This window comes from Thermobia domestica, chromosome 1 (genome assembly GCF_964235325.1).
Source record: "Thermobia domestica chromosome 1, izTheDome1.hap1.1, whole genome shotgun sequence".
In the NCBI taxonomy this organism is placed as follows: Eukaryota; Metazoa; Arthropoda; class Insecta; order Zygentoma; family Lepismatidae; genus Thermobia; species Thermobia domestica.
Window position 1 is genome coordinate 334,563,709 of NC_137454.1, and position 25,346 is coordinate 334,589,054.

Here is a 25,346-nt window from a genome sequence, read left to right on the forward strand (position 1 = left end):
TAATCAAATAACACTATACGGGGACTCTAGAGGAATGCCAAAGAGTGCTTGTGGATCTTTAAATTTTATTTGGGTCTTTGCGCACCTTTTTCCAAATTAATTTTCCAATAATAACGCTACTAACTCATGCAATTATCATTTTCAGTTCTGATCCAATAGAAGTCTATTGTATTGAACCGAGAATGTTCTTTATTATAGTAAGACTCCTACACACAATAAATTATCGATTCTAATCAGAGACGTAAGATGTAAACAAAAATAAAATAATTATTAACGAGATAAATGTCTAGTGTTAAAATTTATTTTTTCTAGAACAGTATTGCACCACTTGAAATTTTTTGTTTCCTTCCGTATCTCTGGCGTTTCTAAGGAACTGTATTTTGCTTCCTTACATGACTAAAATTAAAATGTAAACGAATCCTATTTGCATTTCCTATGTATCCGGGGCATTGCGCTTTCAGCAAAGTTGAACTTGCGAACAAGCACACTAAAAGCAAGCATGCTAACTATAAGATTATAGAGGATTCAAAAAAAAAAAAAAAAAAAAAAATCCGCTAGAGGTCGATCCAACTACTATTACATCATTCCAAATATTTTGAAATCTATAACTGTGAACAACATACCTTTGACTAACTTCTTCTGCCTTTCATCCAAAATAACAGGAATGTCACTCCATCTGGTATTTAGTTCCTGAAGCTCTTCTCGCAATCGCTGGCTTTGTGTTTCAGAACCTGCTCGTTGAATCAATTCTTGTCCAGTCGCATTCACGTAATTAAAACTACTCTGTTGTTCTTCGATCGTTCGTTGCAATTCCTGACAAAATCAAATATATTTAATAAGGCAGCTGATAGTATCTATTATATATAATATCTATCATATCGGAAGTCTTTATCTAAATTGAAGGCAATAAGTGATTACTTATGTTTCATGAAATAGAAAGACATTGACTCATATTCTCAACAAAAACATGCAGTCTTTGTTAAAACTGTTAACGAACAGATATGTCAAAGGTATAAAAAGTGGATTGTACATATGAAATTTACATTTTTTTTTTCCCTTCAATTTTGCCATATATACATAATAGATAACACCTATAACTATATGGAACAACATACAAAAATCTGATCACTGGATTGGCAGAGATTCGAACTTCAATCCCCGACTTTGTAAGCGAGAGATAGGTATTCAGGTGCCTCCTATCATATCTTTCTATGTTATTTCATCATTGCCTACTGTTACTCAGTCCATAGAAGTAATTATTAACTCACAACAATAAGTGAATATGTTTTTAAGACATAGTTCAAAAATGAACTAACCCACAAAGTACCATTGATTATACCACCATCTCCTAGAACATTTTCAGTAAATCGAAAATCTAACTCAGTATTGTAAACCATGAATGTAGCATTTAAAAAGAGTTTATATATATATATATATATATATATATATATATATATATATATATATAGGGACAATATGCTAACAGTACCAGGAATTTTAACAATCAGATATTTCTTACTTCAAATCGTTTCCACAGTGTGCTACACTACCATTTGAGTAGTAATGTCAAGGTGTATTCCAATTGACAAGGTGTATTCTTCTTGGTAAACCCATTTATTTATATTCCCTTGATATTTTCTATTTCTATGACTTATTTTTATCCACCGTAAACAAAACTACAGAGACAGCCGAAAGCTTGCAAGTGTAAGGAATTTTCAAAACTCCAAATTTGAAGTAAGATAATATATAGGGTGGCCCAAAAGCAAATTTACAACCCTGAATTGGTCAAGTATGGCATTTTAACTTATTTAAATAATAAGTTTTATTTTCTTCGGTCTGTTCTGAGCTTAAGGTATAAGTGAAAACATATTAAGAATAAACAATAAAAGAAATTAAGTCAATATCTGTATGGACAACAATACGAAAGAATATATAAAATGCAAATCAGTATACCTATTTTTGGGCCACCCTGTATATCTTGAACTAAATATACTAAACAAAACACACTATAACGACATTTGCTAAACACTTCATCAGATATGAAGGGTACGAAGTACAGAGAAGAGATAAGGAAAATTAGTGAAGAAATGTAGGTGTGAAGCATCCAGATAGGAGCCATGTTAAAGTGAATTAATCCATTTTCGGTTTAGGACTTTTGTATTGCAATAACGTGTGATACCTATTAAATGAATTATTTACCAAAACATAATTACGCACAATAAAAAAGTACATTATAGGGCCTATGCTCTTGCTTTAAGAGAAAAAATAAAGAAAACTTAGAAAAAGCAGCTATCAGTGGCGGCTCTTGAGAGAAGTCACATGGTAAAAAACAAATTCCTCTCTATATAAATTGAGAGAGGAAGATCCATCTAATGTACTAAATCTTTCATCATACAAGAAGTAGTACAATAGATAAGATTTCTTCCTTTAGTTTGCAACAATACGATTCTAATTCTCACTGATGCAACTTCCCTCAAAAGTCGCCTCTGTCATGCTATAAAGTGTCAAGGTGGGCGACGCCATCTTGAAATGCAAGACATCATCATGAAATATTCTTACATTTGTTTTCTTCCTATTTCCTTCTTTTCCTATCTGATTAATGTTTAGTGAAAGAACTTATAATACGTATTTTAGAGTGGCTGATTATGTTTTCACAATTTTTCTGGTACATAATTCATTATGCGAAGCACTGAATCGCTTGTAGAAAATGTACAGATTTCCTACATATTTTTGGACAAACTAGTTTACCTTAAATTTCTGTAACTGGTCCTCCATTACTGCAAGATCGGCCACTACAACATGCTCTGACAGAAGAACACCTTCAACATTGTGAACCCACTTCATCAGTGCTTCCATAGCTTCTAAGTACTTCTTTGGCGGAGATCTGTCAACAGCGTTACTAAATTCAGTTTGTCTTTCGGCTAACCTGAAATTAAAATATCACACAATTTGAAGCCCGTAATTTACCAATACGTTGATTTACAACTATGGAACAATTAACCATCTCGAACGTATTTACGTTCTCGTTTTCGATCTGTTTGTTGAGCATTGTTTAATGTTGAATTATTTTATTACGATTTTTTATCACACTTTTTATGTTCATTAGTCGAATACGCTTGCAAGTTTTTTTTTTTTTTCGAATATATTTCACTAGTAACTTGGATTACTAGCATGACAAGACGCTTATAAACTAAAGTGCTACTGTATTTAATTTTATTCATCTCCTCTACATTGCTGTTATGAATTACTATTTCCGTTATGCCGCGATTACTCCTCCACTGATCGTCAAATACTGCGTATTATCTACATTTAGTTTCAAGCTGAATATTTCATAGGCTGATGTGTTTTTAAAAAAAATATTCGCACTTTGTTTCATTGGTCTGATTTCATCCCTAATAGTGTAGGCAAATTAGACAAAATGGTGGGAAAAATTCATAGAGATAAAAGTTGGTAGAGATGTATAGAACAGTGGTCAAATCAAATACTAAAAGTCCTGGGAATTCAGAGTGGAGCTTCACCTGCCATCTTGGAAAATGGCCGCCAACGGTGCTCTGAAATGACTTTCTTTCCTTATTCCGCACACAAAATGCCAAAGAATCAGGCAAGATAAAAATCGCTATAGGTGTGTGGAATAGTGGTCTAATCAACATGCTAGAACCACCACATAGGGAAACCTAAGTGGAGCTTCGGTAGCCATCTTGGAAAATGGCCGCCACCAGTTGTGACGGGTATGAATATTCGTAGGGCCTTACCCCTGACGCTCTGGTTACCCTATATGGCTTATTTGCGTGTGCAGCTGCATTACTCAGCTTTATTTGTGAGGAAGTAACCTTCTATCTCACCACTGAAGATTTGTTTCAATATGTGATCTCCAAAGCAAAATGTCCAAAGATGAAGAATTATCAGAACCCACGAGCAACTGGTAAAGAAGTCCTCTATTTTAATCTGTAATTCTTTTACTCGTATCTGTCTATTACACAGAAAGATTAATCAAAGGCGTGAGCCACTGTATTAAACTTCCTCCCTTCTATTTCTTATATTGATTTATGTCACACCGTTATTACTGATATATATATATATATATATATATATATATATATATAGGGTGTTTCAAAATGGAAAAAGTCGCCCGAGTTATGAAAATGAGAAAATCATCTGAGGAAAACTCACCCTCATAAGTAAACTACCAATCCTGTACTTTTTTCTGAAAAAATTACTTATATCACATTACAGGGCTGACAATGATTTACTTATTTATGAGCAATAAACAAAATCATCACGAGCCGTTTTCGAGAAAATCGCAATATTTTATTTTCATCCCGCAGTAAACTACCCTATTTTTGAGAGTAGGGAGAAAATTCGAACAAAAGCTCTTAAAGAATCGTATAAAAATTTTAAGTTTAAAATTTGGTCTAGATACGTTAAACAAGTGTCCTCTAATTAAGGTTACATACACCAGGACTAACGAACGGAAACCCAAAAATAATTTTTTTCGGTTCGTAGAGGCCATGAAACATATAAATCTGTTGAAATTTCGAAATCACTGTTTCCTTCATGATTACTATACTTTTTCCATTCTATCGTTGCCCGAAAGTAAAAGGAAGGTTTGTATATATCTCCTACTTAGGTCGTTATTAATCATATTATTAAGAAATTTCTAAACAAATTCCACATTCTCAATTGAATTTCAATACGATTAGTAAAATTCATAAGCAACACAGAAATTAAAAAGAAAGAATACCTTAGCATGACCTCTCCCCATCTCTCCAGGAATTTATTCGTATCAGTCTCTATGATATTTGCGTCAGTTCCTGCCATTTGACTCGTTGTCAGTTCTTTGGCTCGTTTCTTCATTCTTGATATTCTATCTTCATGGGATTTCATGGATTTAATTTTCACCTGAAAATATATACAAGTATCATATATGAACATTGTTAGTTTCGTTTATTTTCATTACCGAGGGGAAAGACTGTTACCAATTACTGACGGTTTCAAAAAGAACACATATTTTTCCTTGCATGAAGAACAATAGTATTTCATAAGTGAACTCCATACATTTGCAAAGTTTGATCATATTCAAATAGAATATGCTCCTACTTTGTTTTTGAGGTTTTGTATCAGGTTTTGTACTTTGTTTTTGAGGACATGTACAAAGCCAAAAAATATCATAGGGAGCGTCTCAAGAACGCTGCCTATCTTTTCGTAAAGAAGTTACTACTCACAAAAATGTAATGTAATAATTTTTTTTTTCTCATTCTACCTTTGGAACTACCTATAACAGATAAAATATGACCAAATATGTATTACAGTTTCGGCAACACATCATTGCCTTCATCAGACAAATCACACAGATAATGCGTCTGACAAAAGCAATAATATATTGCCGAAACTGTAAGACAGAATTGTGCTAATAAGTGTTTGCTTTGATCCGATTTTATTATTATTTTTATTTCGATTCCCTTACATCTTATATTTTATACTTCATAAATGAAATTAACCTTTCTACGCCCGCCAGGTATCTGAACGAAATCGTATACTCTCACATTGGGGACTCGGGTGACCTCCCTAATTATCACAGAGGCCATGATTGATACATCATTGGAAAGATTCTGGAACACAGATTTCAACAAGGTAACATTTGAGCAATTCCCGCCCTATTCGTAGAAGAGGAAGAAGAAGAAACAAAAAAGTCCTAAAATATATTTTAAAAAGTAAAATTTGGGATGCCTTTTCCAACCCTACGCTGACAAAATGATGCTAATGTGTACGCAACACACTTGTGTTAATAATATTAAAAAACAGTATAAAAGATAACATAATATAAAAGAAAAGCATAATGAATTCGTTTTACGTACAAAATATTCTAAAAAAAAAAAAAAAAAAAAAAAAAAAAAATCTTATGCGTAAAAGAAAAATTCACTGAATTTGACATTCCCTCTCACCATAGTACCACGTTATATGCACATCATTTTTGCTGTAAATATCATGTACAGCAACAAGAATTATGCTTCTAGACCAATTCAGGGAAAAGATATCGGGCCTTATGCAGAGTCTTTCTGACATGTGATTAGTACCATACTAAAGAGTTCGACTAACATTTGTTTCCTGCAGTAGTCAGACCTTTAGTATGATGCTAATCATATGTCAAAACGACTCTGCATAAGGCGGATCTTGTCTTATATGGAACCGTACTGAAAATAAATGTAATTTACGTCAAAAAAAAAAAAAAAAAAGAAAATTGACCATCTTCTTCCCCCCACCTCATATAAGCAACAAATACACATACAGGTTATTTATTATCATGTAGTAGACAACTTCATTCCTTCACAGATTAATTTTTATGAGTGTACGCCCAACGAGGTGACCCCCAAAATAAACCAGATTTAAATTTAAAAAAAACACACGAAATTTACCCTCTCCGTTCTGCTGTGGTATCCACCCCCCTATAAACATAAAATGCATATTGACACAATGCTTCTTCCTTTAGAAAAACATTGTTACCAAAATTATCTTCCCAGCTTAAATAGGGATGAGCTATTAAGGTTTAAAGCCTTAATGCAGAAACTGCGTCAATGGGCGTATAAAGGTTAAATGAAATTTCTAGTTTCTGTTCCATGATTATGCTTTTTACGCTAAAGGAGACTAATGAATAACGAAAGTGAATGATAATTTTAAAAACTAGTAGAATGAGAATGTGAAAGGAAACGGGATAACCAAAAGAAAACACACAGACACAATGTTCTCCATCAGAAACCAAGGTCTAGGATCGAACCAAGGATTTCTCATCAGAGATGAGAGCTTTAACATTCAGCCACCATGGCCCTTTATATCTCATTCAGTTTATACTTGTACTTTATATTTTATATACTCCTCTACACAATATAATGACTTAAAAATATAAGTAATTTATGGAATAAGCGTCAACTAGAATAAATACCTTAAAATTCTTGTATTCTGTTTAGATTTAAAAGTTAAATCTGAAAGTTTTCAACAAACAAATAAATACTCTTAGCTAACATTTTAAATTTTATTCCAAAATAATCAAAGACAGAAAAAAATAGAAATAACTCCACGTGAAGATTGCCAAGTCCTAAAAACCTCGCAATACAGAAGACTTGCACCTCTTACCCTGCACTGTTCCAATAGATGCATCATGTTCCCTGAACTACTTGCGGTTGTAGTGGCACTTTCTAACCATTTTTGATAACCTTGAAGAATTATTTCTAAGGCACTTAGTTCATTGTAAAATTGTTTCTTTTCAAGTAAAAAGTCTATTTTCTCTTTCCGTTCCTGTAGAAGTGAATTCAAATTCTTCCACCTCGATTCGGTTTGTTTCATTTTATCTTCCTCTTCTGTCGTTGATTCGCCCTCTGCAATAGAAAAAAATGTCCATGTTGTAGGAAATTTAAAGAAGAAACTTCCGCATTCTGTTAACATGAAATGCAACAGTTCTGTTAATGCACTGCCAAATGATCTCACAATGTCCTACACAAAGACATACTACTTATGAGTGAAATCTATCCTACCCTACTAGTTACAATATTTGACCTTCGAAATCGTCTGATCTCGCAGTTTTCCAGATTTCTTCATTTAGAACAGCCTTTCTCAAACTGTAGTCCATGGGTCACAAGTACCCTCAAGGCTTGCTCTTCTGGTTCTCTTTGATTGAAAATTAGCTAAAAAAAAAAAAAAAAAAAAAAAAAAAAAAAAAAAAAAAAAAAAACTAGCCTTCCATCCCAGCCTCCAATTACAAAGAAGAAAAAGTACGAGTATTTTTTTATTAATACCAACATACAATTAAGGTCATTTTAATTAATATTTTAAAAATATACGTATACTGGTAATGGTCAAAATATTTCGCATATATAAAAACTGCTTTTGAAAAGGGTAAGAGTAGGGTGATCATGAAGAGTGGCCCCACTCGAAAAAATTTGACAAACGCTGTTTTACAGCTTCCTCAAGAATACTGTATAAGCGTATAAACAATAGAACATTTACTACGCTTAAAAAAGATACAAGAGTTAGAAATTAGTGATCTTTTAAGAAGCAAAATAAATGGATTCACATCCTGTATTTCATTATTCCTTCTAAGTATTGCTACATACCTTTCGAAATTTCTTCTACTAGTTGTTTTCCTAATGCCATTACATTATCTACATCGTCTTTGTGAGCCTTAATATCGATTTCAGTATCTTCATACAACACTAACTGTTCGTCAACACTCATTTCATCAAAGGCACTTTGCAGTTCTCCCTCATCTTCCTCGCCTTCTTGTCCTTTGGCTACTAGAATAGATTCTGTGTGATCAAACCAAGTGTTGAGCTGTTGAAGCGCAGATTCGAACTCCAGCCTGTGTGCACTGCCCAGTCGACGCTTTTTGATTCCGCCTTGAAGAAGCACCTGAAAGTTTCAACATATCACAAGAGTAAATTAATCTTGTCACAAACTATGAGAAATATTCATTATATATATATATATATATATATATATATATATATATATATATATATTAGGGTGGTCCTTATTTCTCGAGTTGTGTATATCTGAGACCGCACCCCTTAATCTTTTTCCTTTTAATGAGAAAAGTGTTATCTGTAAATTTCAGTTCGTTATGACAACGATAAATGGTGCCGCAAAGACATTTTAATCCTTATAGGAATAAGATTTAGAAAACAGTAGTTTCTTATGTTGCTCAATAGATGGCAATACATTCAAAGACCTAGATTATTCTATTTAATCCCATTTGTTAAGTACTTTGGAGCAGATTTATGAACAAAATTAAATTGGAAATAATAAATAAATGTCAAACAATTATTTTTCACGACCGTTTACAACTAAATTGTTCTCCCCTTTGTTCTTAATTACAACTGTTATTTTAAATAAAATAATTTTAGACTACTTGTAACATGTATTTGAGTTCTTTCGTTTTGCATTTATCATCTTTTGATATGATTGTTATTTTTAGGGAATTGAAGTTTCATTGTGGGCCTTGTATCATTACATGTGATTAAATGAACAAAGTAATCATTATGTGTTGGGTGTCTAGTGAAATCAGTTATCGTAGTGGTATTTACCTCGTTGGTAATGTGAGTGAACAGATATTGGGTTGTAAGTTACTGTCCAACATACAAATACTTGGTGCATTCTTTTATAACATACGAATGTGAAATTACCTTTTAGAGAGAATGCTCGGTTAGCAATTCGTGAAACAGAAATATTTTGGTCTAAAGCAAGAATACCGATCAAGGATACTCACCACAGCACAGAAAATACAATTCCAATGGAAGGAGTAGATTCTGATGAGATAGTGACAAGATCTTCGAGAAGAAGGAAAGTACGTTTTATTACTCCACGACTCGTTGCGGCTTTTGATCACTATAAATTGATTGATAGATCTCCATGCGCATATTAATCGCAACAGCAGAGGCATTGGGACATAACTTCTTCTAATACTGGACGTATCAATGGAGCTTGTATTCTTCTTGAACAAAAATTGGAAAAAGATCTTTTATATCTTCTGTGTAGGCATAACATTTTTGAATTGATATTAAAGTGTGTATTTGAAGAATGTGTTTCAGTTTCTTCCGGTCCAGAGGTGCCAATTGTTAAAAGTTTCCAGGAAGAGTGGCCGAGATTTCATCACAACAATTTTGTTACATGAATTTCTAATCGAAGTGTTAATTCAGTTCTTTGCAATATGAAGAAAGATAAACTAGTTTTTGCTGTTCAAAATTTGGAAATGTAGAGAATATTACGGAGAACTTTTGGAGCTTACAGTAATTTTTCTAGGAAGTATGCCTCCTGGAGGTATTTCTTTCTGTTTTCCTGGAGCTGTACATCAGGCAAGGTGGATGGGAAAAACCTTATGATGTTTAAAAATATTTCTCTTTAGTAATCAGCTTAAATTAAATGAGCGGGAAGAAGAAGGACTGCGTCAAGTGTGCACTTTTCCTGTTCTGAAAAGCTTGGTTTACTTGGTTTTCTTTTCCCAGTGCATCTCGTTCACCACGTCAAGATTTACAATTTTTGAAGAGCCTTCAAACGTACAAACTCATAAACTCTGATGTCTCGAGAGTGACTTTATTGAAGTTTTCCTAACTTCTTTGGTACCACTCAGAGGAGTGTGAGCACTTTTATTTTTTGACGAGAATATCAATAATGAACAAAACACAAAATAGCAGAAAAAATTAAAAATAGTGACAGTTCATATGAAACGAAGAATCGATTTGAACTGCACGCTAGTGAAATAGATGATATTGAAGAAAAAGAAATTGCTGATTTTGTGATAGAAAACTCGAAGAAGTTCTTCGAAAGATTTCGGATTTCTACAGGTTTTCTAGACCTTGATCCGGTTTGTTGGTCGGCAATTCGGAAAAAAGTAGTTGATAAGCTGCATGTTACAAATGACGCAGCGGAAAGTGCGTAAAGTAAATGGAAAATCACAATGCAGTTCTATGGTGAAAGACTATAGAAACTTGTTTCCAGGATGTGGAAAACCTACCTTGCGTAAAAAGTAAAAGTTATCATTAAGTCGATCTACGATTCTAATATATTTTTTGTCCATTTTTTGGAATATCAGCCATTATCATTAAATTTTTTACTTGTATTTATTTGCTGATTGATTTCTATAACTCAGGTAAATTTTACTAACGAAGTAAGTGGCATGAGAAACAGATCCAAAGATCTTTTCCACAGTGGTTCATAACACTGTGCATTACCATAAGTACTATATATACGGATGATGATCATGATGCTTGTAGCTTGTTGCCTGATAACCAACCAACTGTATTTGAAACCCAGTCAATTCTGAATTACAGAGGAAAGCTTTATATTGTCCTATTCACATTTGTGATAATTATTATACTTTTATTGACAAATAGTAAATCGAGTGCCATTGAAATTCAAATGGATTTCTTTTTATAAAAATCAACTGCTTTGCGGCACGGGTTAACGTTGATGGATTTTTGTGAAATTTTGTGTATGATGTTTCTATTACCAAAGGAAAAGAAATAGGGGGTGCGGCGGAAGAAATTCGAAAATTTATTTTTTCCCATATACCTAAGGACCACCCTAATATATATATATATATATATATATATATATATATATATATATATATATATATATTTTCTTTTTTGAGAATTTACACTGCACTTATTTATATTCATATTTATTTCCAACGATCGCTTCGTTAATTACCCTACTACCATCTTCAGAGCTACTAACACATTGAATTCTTATTCTGTCATTTATGAGAGATATTATTTACTACCAATGGCCGTTCTTCAGGGAAGTCAATCGTTAAAATTTTAAATGTTATTGCTACAAGACTAGGGGAAGGAAACTTATCTACTATATAATGTACTACAGCAATATGATGCTTTCTTCTCTCAGCTTGTAGCATTTTTGTGTTTTGTTTTTCTTTCTTCTTTTTAAGTGACCTCCTTTAAAAGCCGCCGCTATTCACTTCACAAGCATTCCAAATCTATAATTATTTCCTTTGCTGACTTACATTTATGAAGTATGACAATTTAATTCCCGTAATGAGTGAAGCATAACACTACATTAAGGTGACACAGCCATTGAATGAAAAAGAGATATAAACGAGATCTTACCATAGAAAAGTTATTTAAAACTTGATAAAAATGAAAGAATCTGCAAAAGTTACGAATTCAAAAGTTTCTAGACATATGCCTGCTGTTCGAAAGTTACTAACTAAATTTGGTACAATATAATGAATTTATCAATATTGTTTTTTGTGTATTACACTGAAGTTCTTTGGTTTAACAAACAAGTATTTGTTCTACCTCAATCCATTCGACTAAAATATATTGCAGTTACACGTATGGACTTTATTTTGAGAGATATTTTATGCTAAAGAATAAAACTAGTATTGAATAAGCAGATTTAGCCACGAATTGATAAACTATTTTTCTCTGTAAACCCTTACCTCTTGACTAGTTGCAATTGTAGTAGTTGAATCTATGGTCATATTTTCTTCCCATTGTGTTCTTGTAACTATAGTCCTTGTATCAACAGCACTAGGACTTATACTGATCTCAAATCCAAATTTTGATATCTACAGGAGACGTACACATAAGAAAGAAGGCAAAAGTATAGAAACATTGCATTTATATGCTAACACCACTAAACAAGCAATCAAAACATATGCATACACAGGGATAATCAAAAAGAAGTATACAGCTCTTAATAATTTTATTACTTAACGATAACAGCTTGGTTCTTATTCTCTTTAATGGCTATAGTTAAGTGTCTTATGTTTAATCAGAAATTAGTGTTCTGCCCATGAGAATTCAATAAGCTTTTAAGTTTCACGTGGAAACATCTCCCAGACAAAATCAATTTTTGACCATATAATAAAAGTAACTATTTAAGGGCTGAGTTTTAAGCTTGAAGCACCACACTATCGCTTCAGTTAAGAACATTAAAATCATCATTCAGTTCGCATTGAATAAACTGAATTATAAAATTGATATAATATATTATGATGCATGATTATCTCAGAAGCTCAAGACATTAAATACATTTCATGAAAGTACTTTAAGGGGTACGGCATACCTAGTGGAGAAACGTTCAACTCTGATGTGAGAAGTCCCTAGCCAGATCCCAGACCAGGTGAGTTTGTGAAGGATAACATCATGCCCATGGGTTTCCTCGGGGTTCTTCAAGCCCTCCAATATTCTCATTGTATCAATTAAACCAAGATCATTCAATTTCATTAATCATCAATCTCCAGTAGCCGACAAGGTATAGCCGTGGCGCGTTAAATTAAGACTTTCATTCATTTTTGCTTTTCATTTTCAGTTTGAAAGAACTGTCCTTACATTTTTTTTTTTAAAAAAAAAAAGTCGAAACTACATCTAATTGTGTTTAAATTAATTGCGCAATTTAATTTGACTTCTTCTTGACTATCTTGTATACACATACAATAAATGCATAAACCAAAAAGAAGCAAAACACAGTTTATTAAATATTTGTTAGAAACATATAAAGCTTGCAGTTATGCAATAAAGCTTCAAATAAGCACTTAAATGGAGATAAGAAAATATCATTAACTATCATTTATTAGTAATTACTATACAAAAGTGTCTCGTAAATTCCGTGTATTATATTCTTAATATGACTGCACTATATTTACGAGTTTGAATTCTGTGTATGAACCGACCAAATCAAATAATTCTACTTATTGATAGTTCAAGGTATATGTAATGAAGAAACTCCAGGGCCGCGGTGACTCAGTGGTAGAGCGTTCACCTCTGATGCCTAGGGTCCTTGATTCGATCTCAGCTCACGCCAAGTGAACTTTATGGTGGACAAAAACCGTGTGCATGGATTTTCTTGGAGTTCTCCCGTTTCCTCCCATTTTCTTCATTCCACTATTTCATTCGTTTCTCACCATCATCGTCTCCTTTAGCCTAACCGGCATATGCGTGGGACGTAAAACTTAAATATTTAATTTCATGAACAAACTCCACCAACACCAACGAACATTATTCCAGAAATATTAAAGTATGTTTTCTCTCGGCCCTCACAACAAAATCTGCTTCACCAAGATATTACTATATTTTTACAAGTATTCGCATTGTCCTTACACAAGAATGGAACACATATTTGTTGTACAACTATTCACTGACACCAGTAGCTCAAAACTTTTGATATGATATATAGCTGTATAATGGGGTGGCCAAATGTTCCGAAAATTCGGGATTGTCTCGTTTTTTACTCTATATTAAGGAGCCCCCAGAAAAAGCTTTCAAGACTTTTTGTCCCGATCTTTTTAGCTGTTTCATTGTGAAGTATTTTGAGCTCAGCTGATGTCCTCACACTTTTTTCTCACAAAACACTGTTGGATGCGCTGTTTTATTTATAGCAGAATACTTTTTCATTCTCCACTTGTTTTGGCAAGACTGCTTTGTTGTTCTGCCTAATTAGTTTAGTGTTTGTTGATAAGGAAGGGCAATCATCTTCAGCTAATAAGGAATCATATAATTCAGATCATACGTTAAGGTATAGGTCCACGTCTCATATAGCCCCGAAGTTAAATGGGACGCTAAATTCCAATCAACCAATCTATCATTTTCAGAGTTGGGAGAAGTGTCCCGGCTTTTCGTTTCATGAATTCGATATAATAAACAAACTTGTGTTAAATTCCTGAACCAAGCACTTCGTATGAACATAAGACATATATGAAGGAATAATGTGTTCAATTCTTAACAAATCATGAGTTTCAGGTATCTATTGCTAGCGTATTCATAAATAGGATTCGTGATTGAGTAATCGATAAGATATATTATCAAACAATCAGTTCAGGTTCGATTTGCGATTTATTTCTCGTTTCAAAGTGGTTCACGAGTTCATCCACCTTATACACAATGGGTAGCTGGGAAATCGAGGGGTAAATGACTGCAGCGTAGTGCAGTCAAGGCACTGCAGACCTATCAACCATGGTCCATCTCAGCCTGTTCCGAACACTAACGGATCCAGAAGGATCGTTTGGAAAAGCCAGATAACCTCCTAGAATATAAATATAGGCTTAGAATATGGAATTTTACATCAAAACAGAATAACGAAGAGCAACATTAGTTAATAGCCTTACAATGACGTACTATATGCAGGGAACTCTTATTAAACTAGTGTTGGTTTGGAGGGGCGCATGTGGCTCTGCGTATCAGAAAACGACATGAACTTAGAATAAAGAGGGGTATCTTTTGAGGGGACCCTCTGTCCTCTCTGTGGATCCGCCACTGATTCTGAATGGGGAATAATCTTAATTCATAATATAATATACACAGCCTCAGTCAACATTTGTAAATTTCTGCACTTTGTTACTATTTTTTTATAAACTGCAGATATTGAATAAAGAGTGAATCATAATAATAAATAGCAGGGTAGTAAAATAATACGTTTTAGTTATCAATTAACTAAGAGAAATTTCGTTACGAAGTGGTATTATTAAAATTAAATGTTACTCTAAGTTTTGCTCTTTAAACTAAAGAAAGAAACTTGAGAAAGAAAAAAGTAATAAAGCAAAAAGATTTAAAAAAAATCTTGGCTAATCAAAATTATTAGTTACATTGATAAAACATAAAAATAATCATATTTTGCTACTCTTTGTTTTATAATAAGAATACAAAAATATCTATCTTTATTACAGTCTAATAACACAAAATACACACACCACCACTTGAAAAATGTAAAGCATTAAGTGTTAGTTACCCTTTGACTTTGTGCTTCCATTATTTGGACTAGAGCATCCCATCTGTCTTGTAGGTTTTCTACTTGTTCAAGGATTTTGGTACTTGTTTCAGAGTCGTCACCTAATTTTGAAACTATCTGTTGCGCTGACTCTTGTAAAGCTGACAGTCTTTTGTGTTGTGCATCCATTTCCATTTGTACAACCTAATCATTTGAACGGAAATAACAGTATTTGTACGTTAGTGAAATTAAAATAAAATTACCTATAAATACTATCTTTAAAATACACTCAAACGGAAAGTGAAATAGCAACTCTAAAGAGAAATTGTGCTAAGGGAATGAAATAAATTAGAAGCTATGTTTCGTTACCTGAGACATGACATTGAAACAAGTTAAAAGGCCGCGATATAGGATGCTCGTGTGGTGAGGGTCAAACACAAAAGACGTTCCCTTGAGATATGTGAAAAGCCGTTCATAAGTGTTTGTGTCACTGTGAAAATATATAGTACCATAGCATATGCTAAGAGTGTAGAATGCCTGAAACACAATTTTAAAGAGGTTGTGTGGTAGAAATCAAAAAAGGAAATTTTCTATTACGAGATTGCGGTAAGGATTCTACGGTGAACAACTGGCATCAGTGATCCCAGCAGAGAGCTAACACACGACCAAGATTTGGGCAAATCCAATTCACCAAAAAGATTAGTGCATTCATAAAATGGGTGTGGAAGATCGGAGGAATCTGCAGCGGAGATCCGACCCGCTGTCAGACCCAGTGTTACAATGTGAAATGTAATGAATCATCTACTCAAGTATAACATCAACTCCAGGCGACCTGACGTGTTAGCTATTCACGTCACTTTCGTCTTCAGTAATGTCGTGTTAGAATCCTTTAGAAGACGACGCAGCAATACGAATATACTCGTATATGATATTCAAGAGCGAAATAACATTCTGTCTGTAGGAGACTTAGTGAACGTGTGTGTCGAAGATGCTCTTCATTAACATAGGGGTCCTACCCAGGTTTTACGGTGTCCGAAAGGATAATAATATTCTCGATAATAATATTTTCCTCGTCGGTATCTCAAACATCATAATAGTGAACGTTATCCCAAACGTTAACACCGTGTTTTGTATCACTCGTATATAGTATTTTAGAAAGCCTGCTTCGACAAGATAACGCTCTTCCTTTGTTACAAAATGTTGAAATACTTTTAATGGAAAATAATTTAAAAAAAAGGATCTACGCCATTGAAACTGGAGAACAGAGGAGCCATTGCCCTTAAAAGTAACATGTTTTCAACATTTGTTTTGTGTCTTTTCCTTTATTCAAATTTAAATTAGCTATTATTTCTCATTGTTTTAATATACATTGATTTAAACTATTATATTTAAAACTGAAAAGCTTGTTTCATTATAACTAAATTCTTTTACGAAATGGTCTTACCTTAATAAAAAAATAAATAAATAAATAAATAAAAAAAAAACTTAACCTGGAATTCTTAAGCTACTTTTAGCAAATTATTTTTATGTTAAACGGTTTACCAATGGTTTCTTGCTCAGCACTGCAGGGAGAATCCAAGCCAGGAAACCCACAGTAAAATTGAAAACATTATCATTACTCTGTCTCTCAGGATATTTTTGATATTTAAAAACTGAAAAATTATCAAAGTAGAAATGACTAAAGTTAGTGTAACGGGACAAGTTTTTCCGAAAGATGTCACTACAGTCTTCGTATCTCTCCCATGTATTTTTTACGTTTCACGAAAATTTACAATTTCTGTTACAAATTTCAACCTAGAGACTTCAAATTTTTAGAGAAGGAACTTCATAGCCAATTAAAGGAAACAAGGCGTGCCGATTTTTTATTCAGAATTTTCTTCATTGTTGAAACAGTTTCATTGTTAAAGGTATGGATATCCATTTCAACAATCAAGGCATTTTAACAATGAAGGAAATTCTAAATAAAAAAAATCGGCACGGATTATTGACTTCAATTGATTATGAAATTCCTTTTCTAACAATTTGAAGTCTGTAGGTTGAAATTTGTAAGAGAAATCGTGAATTTTCGTGAAAGGTAAAAAAATACACGGGAGAGATAGGAAGACTGTAGTGCCATCTATCGGCAAAACTTGTCCCTTTAAACCAACCTTAAGTTTCAAACTGAGATTACCTGTAACATTCTTATCCTGTCAAGTATTTCTTTGTGCTCCGTGGAAGTATTCGATTCCATTTGTTTCAGTAACGTCTCCTTTTTGTCTAGCCACGATTGCAGTCTTTGGTGTTCTTCGTTGATTTGTGTCCATCGGACAAGCAAGTCTTGCAGTTTGGTCCATCTCTCTTCAGTCCATTGACAAATGTGCGCCCAACGTTCCCCTAACGCTGTTAACTGATCCTCCATTTGAGAGTAAGCTGGAAGAAAGAAGCTAATTATATCACAAATACGATGAAATGGGAAAAGAAAAGATGTTTACACACATTATTTACAAGAATGCTAATAATATAATACAACTCTACTAAACCTAACCAAAGCTTTTTTGTTTGTTTGTTTGTTTGTTTTTTTTTTAAGTAATTACCAGACCGCAATTTTAGCGAAAATCCAATATGTCCAAATCTGTTATTGGTTGACTTTCTTAAATGGAGTATCCGTACCAAAAACAATGTCAATGTTTTTCACGTGATGAAGATTTTCTTCAATTACACCAATTTGTATACATGAACTCGAAAAAATAAAAACTTAAGGTTTACATAATTATATTGCATCATATTTTTTACCATGTCCATTAAAGTGTTGAAGGAAATGGACTGAGGGGAGAGTCATTCTGAAATTCATTAAGAAAAAGTTCTAGTTCCGAAGCAAATGTTTTAAAAATGTAAGTTTACGAATCAGCGTTCTATAACAGAACGAAACCTCAGTGAAAATTTTTATAAACCTCTATAGAAGTGTACTCGGCTTGCCGTGCTGAAATATTCTTAAATAAGTTCACAGAGCTTTTAGAAATTAAGATTCTTCAGTTTGATTGTAGCCTTAAATGTTTCACGCAAATAAATAACCCACACTATCCAGTATTACAGGATCATCTAAGTTTACATTAAGGCATTCATTAAAATTTGAATCTTTCTTTTTTTTTATTCTTTCTTTTTTTTAAACTTAAGTTTAAGTTTAAGGGTGAAAGCGTCTTCCTGAAAGCGATTAAAAGGTCAGGAGATGTAGAATTCCTTAAAAACGCCCATGCCAAATAACGTGTGTAGATTTGCTCTTTAGAGGACTTCAGAATCACAAACAATATGGACAAATCACACACAAGGGGAACATATACAAGAAAGAAAAAAAAAACTCTCATGTCAGCAAAAAATTATGTAAATCCCAAACTAGATGAGCATATCTAAGAACAAAACAAACCTAATATACATAAAATCTCACTGACTGCAATGGATGGAACATGTATTAAAATTAAAAATAACAAAATATAGGATACCAACGACCGCAATCATGCGTGATGAAGAAAGGAGATGAAATGAGACAAAGAAGGAGGAGGAGGAGAAAATAGTTAGGTAGAGAATGTGTCCGGTTTGGGTACAAAACCTCGCGGATCAAAACCTCGCCTCCCAAAATCTCGCCGGGCCGAAACCTCGCCTTGCCAAAATCTCGTCTTCCAAAACCTCGCGCCCCAAAATATCGCCATACCCAAAATCTCGCCTGACCAAAACCTCGTTGTAATGATCTCGCGACACAGAATCTCGCCTGGTCTAAATTAAGCGAGACGTAGTGTCGCCTGGGAAGAAATGTCGTCAGGATAAAACCTCTTCACGACGATTTCTTCAATATGTAGAATGTTCTATATATTACTATATGTATATATTTAGTAATAACACATAATTACATTAAAATAATGACAAGAAAAATTCTAATGCATGCTTTGGAAATCTATACCTATAAAAATTAAATGACTATGTTTGTTGCATTATACCTCTTGAGCCATCCTACCGATCTCAATCAAATTTTCAACATAGATGAGGTTCGAGCCTAGGATGTCTTTTATAATTTCACTTTGTCGGCACAACAAAAGGGAGGGAGAGTGGGATATATATATATATACTGAGCCGTAGCTAGAGATTTCGGCGCCCGGGGCGAAGTAGAATTCTGCGCCCCTACTCTCACCACAGCAATACTTGTTATACTACTTTCATATTGTTATACTACACTGAATTTTTATTAAGCTGCAGGCGCGATTTTGGCCCACGAGGTTTTGGCGGCGAGGTTTTGGCCACGCGATGTTTTGGGTGGCGAGGTTTTGGCCCGGCGAGATTTTGGGCGGCGATGTTTCGGCCGCGAGATTTTGTCCGTATCCCAATGTATCCAATACTAGGAAACTAAGACAGAAGAAGGCATCGAAGACAATTGTAGAGATCAAGGTCTGCTTCTAGTTGTAGCGCCCCCCCCCCAAAAAAAAAAAGCACTGGAAATCTTACAGAACCGTCCATGGTTTTTATATGGACCAGCATCCCAAGAACATGCTCCTATTGCTCTATTGAAACCGGAAAAGTTAGATATATCATTTCCGAATTTAATACTTAAAAGAGCAAAACGTTATGAGATATCGAGAAATGCTTCCTTGATATGGGTTTAACGTCCTAAGAATAGGTTTTTACCTCTGTCCCTCTATTGGAAGAGGTTTTATCTCTGCCCTTATTCCTCTATTGAGTTTTATCTCTGCCCTCATCCCTTTATTGGCATATGTTTTATCTCCTACCTTATCACTCTATTGAAATATGTTTTACCTCTGTCCTTATCCCTCTATTGAGTTTTATCTCTGCCCTCGTCCCTTTACTGGCATATGTTTTATCTCCGACCTTATCACTCTATTGAAATATGTTTTATCTTTGCCCTTATCCCTCTGTTGAAGTGCGTTTTATCTCTGACCTTATCGCTCTATTGAAATATTTTTATCTCTGCTCTTATCCCTCTATTGAAATCGGTTTTATCATCTCTGTCCTTATCTCACTATTGAAACAGGTATTATCTCTGCCTTTGTCACTTCATTGAAATATGTTTTACCTCTGTCCTTATCCTTCAATTGAAATAATTTTATCTCTGCCCTTACCCCTCTATTGAAATATGTTTTATCTCTGTCCTTATCCTTCTGTTGAAGTGCGTTTTATCTCTGACCTTATTCCGCTATTGAAATATGTTTTATCTCTGCTCTTATCCCTCTATTGAAATCGGTTTTATATTTGTCCTTATCCCACTAATGAAACAGGTGTTATCCCTACCTTTATCCCTTTATTGAAATATGTTTTACCTCTGACCTTATCCCTCTATCGAAATACGTTTTATCTCTGCCCTTATCCCTCTATTGGAATCGGTTTTATCTCTATCTTTATACCACTAGTGAAACAGGTGTTATCTCTGCCTTTATCCCTTTATAGAAATATGTTTTACCTCTGCCCTTATCCCTCTATTGAAATATGTTTTATCTCTGCCTTTATCCCTCTATTGGAATATGTTTTATCTCTGACCTTATCTCTCTATTGGAATAGGTGCTATCTCTGCCCTTATCCCTCTATTGAAATGTTTTATCTCTGACCTTGTCCCTCTATTGAAATATATTTTATCTTTGCCCTTATCTCTCTATTGAAATCGGTTTTATCTCTGTTCTTATCCCACTATTGGAACAGTGTTATATCTGCCTTTATCCCTTGAAATAGGTTATATCTCTGTCCTTATCCTTCTACAGGATGGCCCAAAAGTAGGTATATACCCCTGTACTGCTCAAGTATAGCATTCTAGCTTATAGTTTTATTTGCTTCGGCTTAAGATATAAGTGAAAATACATTAAGACCAAACGATAAAGAAACTAAGTCTATCTGATTTATAACAATAAGAAATGATATAAAAAGCAATAAGTTGATCAGTACGGGACTGTCTACCTACTTTTGGGCCACCCTGTATTGAAATAGGTTTTATCTCTGCCTTTATCCCTCTATTGGAATAGGTGTTATCTCTGCCCTTATCCATGGCTAAGCGGTTAGCGTACGCGCCTTTAGCGCGGGAGACCCGCGTTCGATTTCCGGCGGGAGCTCATTTGGTTCGGATTCCACTTAATCAGTAGGTCCACGTCTCATATAGCCTCGCTGTTGAACAGGACGTTAAACTCAAAATCAACTCAATCTTCTATTGAAATAGATTTAATCTCTGCCTTTATCCCTCTATTGGAATATGTTTTATCTATGCCGTTATCCCTCTATTGAAAGAGGTTTTATCTCTGTCCTTGTACCTATATTGAAACCGTTAAGTGGTATCCTATTACTTCTGGTTTCAATATTGAATTCTTATAATTTGGAAGTCTAAGAGGAATGGAAATCACTTCTTTTACAGATGTCAAAATACATATTTTCACACGTGTCTTTTTTATTTAAAAAAAGAAAGAAAAGGACATCTTAAATCCTTTATTAACAGCATACCATTTTCTGAGCTATTTTCGTCCACTACGACTACCATGTTGGAAAGAGTATCCACCACTCGTTGTTGTGATTCAAGATCATCCTGAAGAGCCTTGTGCTGTTCAACTTGCTGTTTTAAGGACTCAAAATCCGGAATAGAATCTGCCATCCTGGATATCCTGTCCTCCGTCGCTGTTAACCATTGTCTTAGTTGGTCTAGCTGCTCTTGTTGCATGCTCATCAATGTATCATGTATCCTGTGAAAAATTACATGTATTGTTTAATGAAATATAAATATATATGACAAATATAAATGAATACAACACAACCAATTAGCAAATATGTCTATTACACAACATGATTATCTCTACACGCTCCTAAAACGTACAAGAATAATAAATTTCAGAGTAAATCTTAGAATACACAACAAAGCATTACTTTTACAAGAAATACGTAAACTTTGAAAATATTAAATAAAATATTAAAAATTAAAATTTAAGAGATAATGATAATTTTCTGTTATATCTTATTAATCACGGTGTGTACAATTTTCTTGCTAGTGTCATAATTAAAATACGTTTTGCCTATTTTCTCAAAAATTACGCGTGAGGATTAACTTTTAAGCATATGATTCTGTTTACTTCGATTAGTTTGATGTTGTGTTTTCATGTTTTTGGTTTCCTCTATTACCCTATCTTTTCTACTATACCCAGTTCAATCTGTTTGATGTTGAGTTTATACTTAGGTATGTTTTTGGTTTCCTCTATTACCTTATCTTTTTTACTATACCCAGTTCAATCTGTCTGATGTTGAGTTCATATGTTTTTGGTTTCATCTATTACCCTACGTTTTCTATTATACCCACAATAGTTTGTTTGATGTTGTGCTTTTATGTCTTGGTTTCATCTATTACCCTATCTTTTCTACTATACCCACTTCAATCTGTCATCTATCCTATGTTTTCTACTATACCTATTTCAATCTGTTTGATGTTATGCTTTTAAGTTTTTGGTTGCATTTATTACCCCAACTTTTCCACTATACCCACTTCAATCTGTATGATGTTATATTTTTAAGTTTTTTTATTTCATTTATTACCTTATCTTTTCTACTATACCCTGTTCAATCTGTTTGATGTTGTGTTTATATGTTTTTGGTTGCATCTATCACCCTAACTTTTCTACTATACCCAGTTCAATCTGATTGATGCTGTGTTTTTATGTTTTGGGTTTTATCTATTACCCTATCTTTTCTACTATACACAGTTCAATCTATCTGTGATTTTATGTTTAGGGTTTCATCTATTCCCTATTTAGTCCCGTATCTTTTAAGATCTTATTTATTCCTTGCAGCTAAGTATTGCTATTTCGGTGTTTCATCTACATGGTTCAACTCCATTAGCTCTATTGATTGATTTATGTTGGATCTTTAGACATCTTTTTGTATTACTATTACACGCTAACATATTGTCTAATTCGTCTAATTAAGATTATTAAGGCTAAATGTGATGGGATACACAGTACAACTCAACGTGCATTCCGAACCAAGTGCTAACTTCTCATGATTAAATGGCTAGAGTTTTTGATTTCCGTGCAGAAGACTTGGGTGTGTTTTCCTAGCGGAGGTTCATATGATTCATATCCCACGATAAACTGAAGATTCACGTTTCGGTACTGAAAAAGAACATACAGTTCCAAACAAACAAAATAAACTACAATAACCCCTCTACTAGAAACCATATCTATAGTTTAATCTTGGCTGATGTTCTATGTTAATGTTAAATGTGAGATATACATACGAATTTGTGTTACTGTAAGTGCACACACACACACATACAAAAATCCAATTACTGTATAAGGAAATAATGTACTCATAATTAACAGTGAGATTCTATTATACTGTACCAATTTACTAGATACATATATAAATGACAAAAAGATTATCTAAGTTCCAACTCTTTACCATAAACTGCTATTTCATTATTTCATAAGTAACTTATAAGGAGAAGTATCTCAGTGAGCATTTATAATCTGTTCTTGACTTTTTACGTTATCTCTCATAGTTATTATCGTGTGATAGAACCATGCTAAATGGCTTCTTTAGACGATAGTAATGTCATGAAACAATTTCTCCCACAACTCCTGCACAGTAAAGGTTCTGAGAGAAACATTTTCACCTCCGATCCATAAACTGAGTAAATTATGCACTGCTTTGAGAATTGGTACCTGGATTGCCTTTCCATTGCTACAATTCTGAGATCTTCCCATCGAGAATTCAATAATCTCATCTGAATTTGCACTTGCTCTGCTTCGTCTCTAGAAAGGCCTCCTTCCGACAACAGTCGAGCGCCTTCTTGTAACACAGCTCCCACTCCTTCCTGATGACCAGTCAATTCTAGTAGAAAACTCTGAGTGAAGAAGAGGAAAAAAATAACATTAAAAAAATGTTACAAATATTAAATTAAAAATCAGTATTTGAAAATCATTTAAGTAACTAACAGATATCTGTAACGAAAAAATGTACGATCCTATGCATCGTACATAGTGTACGAGTGTACGAGATCTCAAAATAAGCAGAGGATCCCAAATAAACTTGGGTTGAATATATACTCGTAGATGATAAGCAGAAGAAACAAGGAATTTAATTTGAACGCAACGGCATAACGGCAACTACGAACTGCGAGTTGAATAACGCAATTACAAAATGAATAATCGAAAATTATTTCTGTTTAAATGTGATTAAAGGTGGTTTCGTAGCTTATAATATTTTCAGTATACGAGTGTAGACTATTACGGTATAGTATTCGAATATACTATATCACCAAGAAAATGTTTTATTCATTTTTATTTCATTGGCATATACAAATTTATTTCAATCTTATTTGAATTCAGTTGGGTATTTCATAATTTATCTATCTTTTATTTATTTATTTATTTATTTATTTATTTGCATCGTCATTGCTTTTCATTTGCTAATTTAACGTGATGACTCTGTACCTCATTATAAAATTTCATTAAACGTATATCACAGGAATGAATAGTATCACTATTCTCATATGAATGTCACTTCTTTATTCGTTACTTTTTATCATACTGGCGATTAAGCTGAAAGGGAAAGACCATCTCTCGAACTGAACCTCTACACAAAGTCCAGTTTTCGTTCTTTAAGAATATACTTTGAACTCTCAAATTCCTAGTACTATATAATTTAAAGTGGGGCTACCATATTCTGAAATGATAAACTGGGAACACACACACCGTTGTCTAACTCTATTTCAATGTACTTCTCTCCTTATTTGACTGATAGTCAAGAAGTATATAATAAGCACAATAATAAAAAATAGAATCACGGTGTGCCTACTAGATTTAACCATTTAATATTTAAATATAACAGTATGTTCAGAAAACAACATATGTCATAATATGTTCGGAAAATGTATGTGACCGGAAATTTTTACACTCCAAATCTGGATCTCTGTATAAATGCTGACGTATGATAATCTTAGTCCAAAGGACTATGACCGGTTAGATGCCACACATTCAACTAGATGAAATGCAGTTAATATAACGACTTCCAATGTCATCACTTCTGGGTTTCTAAACTATAGTTTGTAATACACTATTCATCCAGTTTCCATTCAAACAAAGATACTGACACTGGTAGCCCCTTTCCGTAACGGTTGGCGTCAA

General features: G+C 33.6%; 1 protein-coding gene across 8 annotated transcripts in view; it reads right to left on the bottom strand.

Moving 5' to 3' along the window:
* Dys (Dystrophin) overlaps nucleotides 1–25,346 on the bottom strand; it is a 1,830,839-nt gene that overhangs the window by 1,340,363 nt on the left and 465,130 nt on the right. For all 8 annotated transcript variants that reach the window (XM_081729421.1, XM_081729456.1, XM_081729463.1 and 5 more), the window contains exons 10-19: nucleotides 23,883–24,064; nucleotides 21,679–21,914; nucleotides 17,387–17,625; nucleotides 15,238–15,420; nucleotides 11,951–12,079; nucleotides 8,106–8,400; nucleotides 7,129–7,370; nucleotides 4,742–4,899; nucleotides 2,749–2,926; nucleotides 624–813 (exon numbers count right to left, since the gene is read on the bottom strand). In XM_081729421.1, the coding sequence (XP_081585547.1) occupies nucleotides 624–813; nucleotides 2,749–2,926; nucleotides 4,742–4,899; nucleotides 7,129–7,370; nucleotides 8,106–8,400; nucleotides 11,951–12,079; nucleotides 15,238–15,420; nucleotides 17,387–17,625; nucleotides 21,679–21,914; nucleotides 23,883–24,064 (2,032 nt within the window). The remainder of the gene's footprint in view (nucleotides 1–623; nucleotides 814–2,748; nucleotides 2,927–4,741; nucleotides 4,900–7,128; nucleotides 7,371–8,105; nucleotides 8,401–11,950; nucleotides 12,080–15,237; nucleotides 15,421–17,386; nucleotides 17,626–21,678; nucleotides 21,915–23,882; nucleotides 24,065–25,346) is intronic.